The sequence below is a fragment of the Portunus trituberculatus genome, chromosome 12, assembly GCF_017591435.1.
Source record: "Portunus trituberculatus isolate SZX2019 chromosome 12, ASM1759143v1, whole genome shotgun sequence".
In the NCBI taxonomy this organism is placed as follows: Eukaryota; Metazoa; Arthropoda; class Malacostraca; order Decapoda; family Portunidae; genus Portunus; species Portunus trituberculatus.
In genome coordinates this window covers 4993039-4998293 of record NC_059266.1, presented here as the reverse complement: position 1 = coordinate 4998293, position 5255 = coordinate 4993039, and the positions used below count along the sequence as shown (strand labels likewise).

The following is a 5255-nucleotide window of genomic DNA, read 5'->3' as shown; positions in this document are numbered from 1 at the left end:
CTCCTCCTCCTCCTCCTCCTCCAGGCGTTCAAGAGGAAGGAAAAAGCACTATATCGCTTGAGTGCCGAGTTGAGTGTTTGGCGGAGTGGAAAATTTATGTTACTTTGATGAGAGACAGAGAGAAAGAGAAGGAATGTGTGTGTGTGTGTGTGTGTGTGTGTGTGTGTGTGTGTGTGTGTGTGTGTGTGTGTGTGTGTGTGTGTGTGTGTGTGTGTGTGTGTGTGTGTGTGTGTGTGTGTAAACCAGGAAAAGAGAAAAGAAATGAGAGAGAGAGAGAGAGAGAGAGAGAGAGAGAGAGAGAGAGAGAGAGAGAGAGAGAGAGAGAGAGAGAGAGAGAGAGAGAGAGAGAGAGAGAGAGAGAATGTACCTCATTTCATACTTCAATATTACTACTAATACTTCGCTACTATTCCCACTAGAAACACACACACACACACACACACACACACACACACACACACACACACACACACACACACACACACACACACACCCTAAGTGACAATATGCCGCTTTCTACACCACACCCTGTCTTCCCTTCCCTTCCCAGCACACCCGTCCTTACCCCACCCTGTCCTGACACAAAAGACTCACGAAGAATTAAATTTAACAACAGACGATGGAATAACAGGAGGAAAAAGGCGAGTGGATCCACAGCCTAGGGAGGAGAAGGATCAAGCCATGTTATCAAGACTCAACATGGGCTGCGGAAAATGTTTAGTAAATACGCGAGGAGAGTCAACGCTTGAGGCAGAGAGAGAGAGAGAGAGAGAGAGAGAGAGAGAGAGAGAGAGAGAGAGAGAGAGAGAGAGAGAGAGAGAGAGAGAGAGAGAGAGAGAGAGAGAGAGAGAGAGAGAGAGAGAGAGAGAGAGAGAGAGAGAAAGGTGGGATGGGCAAGCTGGCTGGCTGCGTCTCTTCTCCCAGTGCCTCGTCAGTGCCGCTCCAAAAGCCGTACGAGAAGGTTGTGTCGCTCGCGTCTCCAACCCCCGCAAGTTAGTCTACCAAGTGAGGACATCTTTCCCTCTCTCCCTGCAGCCACGCCCACAGCTCCCCACGCCCGCATAGTGACCCAACGCCCGCAAAACACCACCCGAGTGACCCTATTAAGTGAAAGTTGAAAATAAAGTGCTTAGAGTTGTATTTAAGACCTGTAAGTGGGTAAAAGTGGACGGCGGGTGGTGGTGGTTCCGTGGTGGCGTTGTGTGGACTCGTGGACTTGTGAGGACTTAGTGAGGTGCTCGTGGTGGTGACCTGAATAAGGCTGAGGACAGCACCAAGGAAATTGTTTAAACGTCATGGATCTTTTTGGTCTCCGCGGGATATGACATGGTAAAGTATGTGTGTGTGTGTATATGTGTGTGTGTGTGTGTGTGTGTGTGTGTGTGTGTGTGTGTGTGTGTGTGTGTGAGAGAGAGAGAGAGAGAGAGAGAGAGAGAGAGAGAGAGAGAGAGAGAGAGAGAGAGAGAGAGAGAGAGAGAGAGAGAGAGAGAGAGAGAGAGAGAGAGAGAGAGAGAGAGAGAGTGTGTGTGTGTGTACCAGTGGTTCAGTTCATTTCGAGATAGCCGTAACATTTTTCATAGTTTTAAAGTCGCTTGCAATAAATTATTCGGGTATAGGAAGCCATCTGCTGCTGCTGCTGCTGCCCTAACACACACACACACACACACACACACACACACACACACACACACACACACACACACACACACACACACACACACACACACACACACACACACTGCAGCACCACTGTACTAAGAGACAAGACACACGTCACCTTGGAGTCTCAGGTGTGTTCTTTCATTTCCATGGACCAGGTGAGCAGGTGTCATTACGAGGCCGAAACACCTGTAATACAACCACCTGAAATTCCCACCAGACTTAGAAAAAATGAAGAAAAAAAAATGGGAAAAAATGTGTTAGAATTTCTTTTCGTGCGGCTGATACCAATACCTGCGGAGGAAATGTAATAAAGGAGCAGGTGCGATCAGGATATTGTTTGACAGACAGGTGACACAGGCTATAATTGTTCCCTCTGGTTACAAATTGTGCGTACCTCAAGAGTATGAGACAAAAAAAAAAAAACGAAAAAAAAGTTATATTTCTCAATTCGACAATTTTTTTTTCTGATTATTTTTGCTCACATGAAAAGAATAAGGATGTTTTTCCAAGATCAAAATAATATCTTCTTTAAAGTGTCAACTTAGGTACTTAAAAAATGAAAACGTTTATTTTTTCTTAGCTCACATGAAAAGAGCAAGTTTTTTTTTTACAAGAATAACATCAACTTGAAATATATGCATAAAAAAGATTACTTTAAATGTTTTATTTGCACACAAGTGAAGAAAAAAGTGAATGTTTGTTTTTCTTAACCTTGAAATATATATACAAATAAGATATTTCAAGACATTTGTCCCAGACTTTTGACTAACTCGATTAATCTTTGAGGGAACTGGTAATCAAGTGTTTGTTTGCTTTTGTTGCCATTAGCTAGTTTCCACTCTTCCATAAAAAAAAAAAAACACTCTCTTTCGTTTCCACAAATGAGAAGACGAATATCATTTCAACAATGGAGAAATAAAAAAAAAAAATCTCCCAAACGTAAGAAAAACCAGTACACACCATTTTTTCCTCCATATCAGAAAGTATAACATTTTTCCACGCCTCCAAGAAACCACTGACCACATTCCTTCCACACCTGAAATACGTAAATACACATTTTCCCTCAAACTTTAAGACGGAAAAGCACCCATGCACATGCGCCCGCACTCACACACACACACACACACACACACACACACACACACACACACACACACACACACACACACACACACACACATCTTTCCACACCTGAAAAACACACACGCACACATACACCTTTCCACACCTGAGCTACAATAAAACGTACACACACCTTTGCACACCTGAGAAACATAAAAGCACATCTTTCCACACCTGAAAAAAATTCACACACGCCTTTCCACACCTGAGAAACAATACAACGCACACATACCTTTGCACAACTGAGACAAACAACAACACATCTTTCCACACCTGAAAAAAACACGCACACACACACCTTTCCACACCTGAGAAACAATAAAACGCACATACACCTTTGCACACCTGAGACACATAAAAGCACATCTCTCCACACATGAAAAAAAAACTCACACATGCCTTTCCACACCTGAGAAACAATAATACATCTTTCCCCACCCGAAAAAAAAACACCTTTCCACACCAGAAAAAAAGCAAAACAAAAAACAACAAACACTTTCTCTCTCACTCTCACCCACTAAAAATAAAAAAAAGATAAAAGGAAAAAAAATGAGACCACGATTATTCCGTAGGAGGAGAAATTAGGTGAAGCGAAAACGTTAGGTGCATTGTGTTAAATCAGAGTGTGCTACAGGATAGTTAGACAAGTGGGCGGCAGGTATAATCCCTCAGGTTAGTGGATAATAAGCCCTGGAGGTGAGTTGTAGTAGAATGTTCGAGGAAAAGTTGTTTCGTGTGGGTAAGTTCCAAATGCTCCTCCTCCTCTCACTCTGTTAATCTGTTAAGACCTCTCTTCCTTTCTCTCTCTTTCCCTCTATTTCTCCCTTCCTCGTTCCTCTTCCTACTATTCCTTTCATTATAATTTCCTTTGAATCATTCGCTTTCTTGCTTCTAAAAATTACTTGCCACACCTGTCCTCCTTCCCTTTCTCAGGCTTGCTCGCCTCTCACCTGCTCCTCCCCCACGCTAATTTCCGCCGTAAGGAGCCGCACACATTCCAACTTCAGCACACTCATTGCACTCGTAAACACTCGTATTCCACGCCCAACAAACTCATTCCTCTCTGTTTCTCTCCCCTCAAGTTGTGTTATCTACCACACTGGTTCTATTTAGTCTACTTATTGGTACACTCATTCCACTGGCAAGTATTCGCGTTGGATATCTAATACACTCACTCCACCTCTTAAAACACTCCTTACGTTCATTCCATATGGCACACTCATTCCACATTGACTCAGACTCTTAATAATCTTAGCCTTCCAATAAGTCCCTTTGTTAACACTCATTCCACGACTAGAACTCCTCCCATCCTCCCTCGCTAACACACATTCCATTACCTCCACTTACTAACTTATATCTCAGAGGGTTGTAGATTCATTCCACTCAACAGACGCATTCCCTATCACTCATTCTTCATTCTGGCCTCTTATTTCGTAACTTCATTCAGGATTCGCATTCTTAGTATAGTTGTCCTAATTCTTTTCATTCTACTTTCAATTGCTCATTATCACATGTCGTGCACTCATTCTACTCTACATTCCGACTCTCAATCCACATTCAAGACACCACTCACTCTACACACGCTCACGCTCATTCTACAAGTCTACACCGTCACTCCTACCGACCGCCATTGCCACATTCTCCATCACTCGTACTTTCATTTCACCTTTTAGCAGACTCCCTTCCACCTGGCAATTCCACATCATTAGTATGCCATCTTTTTTTCTACCTGCATTCATCTTCCTCCCCCGCCAACCCGCCTCTCTCTCTCTCTCTCTCTCTCTCTCTCTCTCTCTCTCTCTCTCTCTCTCTCTCTCTCTCTCTCTCTCTCTCTCTCTCTCTCTCTCGGTATCAACTTATTTCTTTTTCCATTTTTTTCCTGCATCCTTTCTTTTTTTTTATATATATATTTATCATCCGCCTCTCTCTCTCTCTCTCTCTCTCTCTCTCTCTCTCTCTCTCTTACCTACTCTAAACCAACCACTTCACTCTCTCCTTCCCTATTTTCCATACACTTCTCCCTATCTCTCACTCTCTCTCTGTGTGTTCCCTCTCCCTTATAACCATCACAGCATCCCTCTCCCTCTCCCTCTCCCTCTCTCTCTCTCTCTCTCTCTCTCTCTCTCTCTCACATGCTCTTCAAACACAGGCACTTCAGGGTGGGGCACTTCAGCGCACACACACACACACACACACACACACACACACACACACACACACACACACACACACCACAGCGGCGGCCAGACTCATAATTCCGTTCCCTGATGTGCTGTGATGTGCTGTGTGCCTGGCTAGATTCAAGCTAATGGCTTATATAAAGTGTGGGGATGTGGGAGGTAGAGGGAAGGAACTGGTGGAGTTGTGTTGGGTGGAAGGATGTAAGGATGATTGTCTGGGTGTAGGGGTGCTGTGGTGATATGGGTGAAGGTGTGAGGAAGTGGGATGATCGGGTAGTAATGGGGTGATAT

At 43.9% G+C, this 5255-nt stretch overlaps 1 protein-coding gene across 2 annotated transcripts in view; it reads left to right on the top strand.

Moving 5' to 3' along the window:
- The first annotated feature begins 925 nt into the window (after nucleotides 1-925).
- The window catches only part of LOC123502763 (zwei Ig domain protein zig-8-like), a 111481-nt gene continuing 107151 nt past the window's right edge, over nucleotides 926-5255 (top strand). For both annotated transcript variants that reach the window (XM_045252010.1, XM_045252009.1), the window contains exon 1: nucleotides 926-1329. In XM_045252010.1, coding sequence (XP_045107945.1) covers nucleotides 1327-1329 — 3 coding nt within the window. In that variant the 5' untranslated portion in view covers nucleotides 926-1326. The remainder of the gene's footprint in view (nucleotides 1330-5255) is intronic.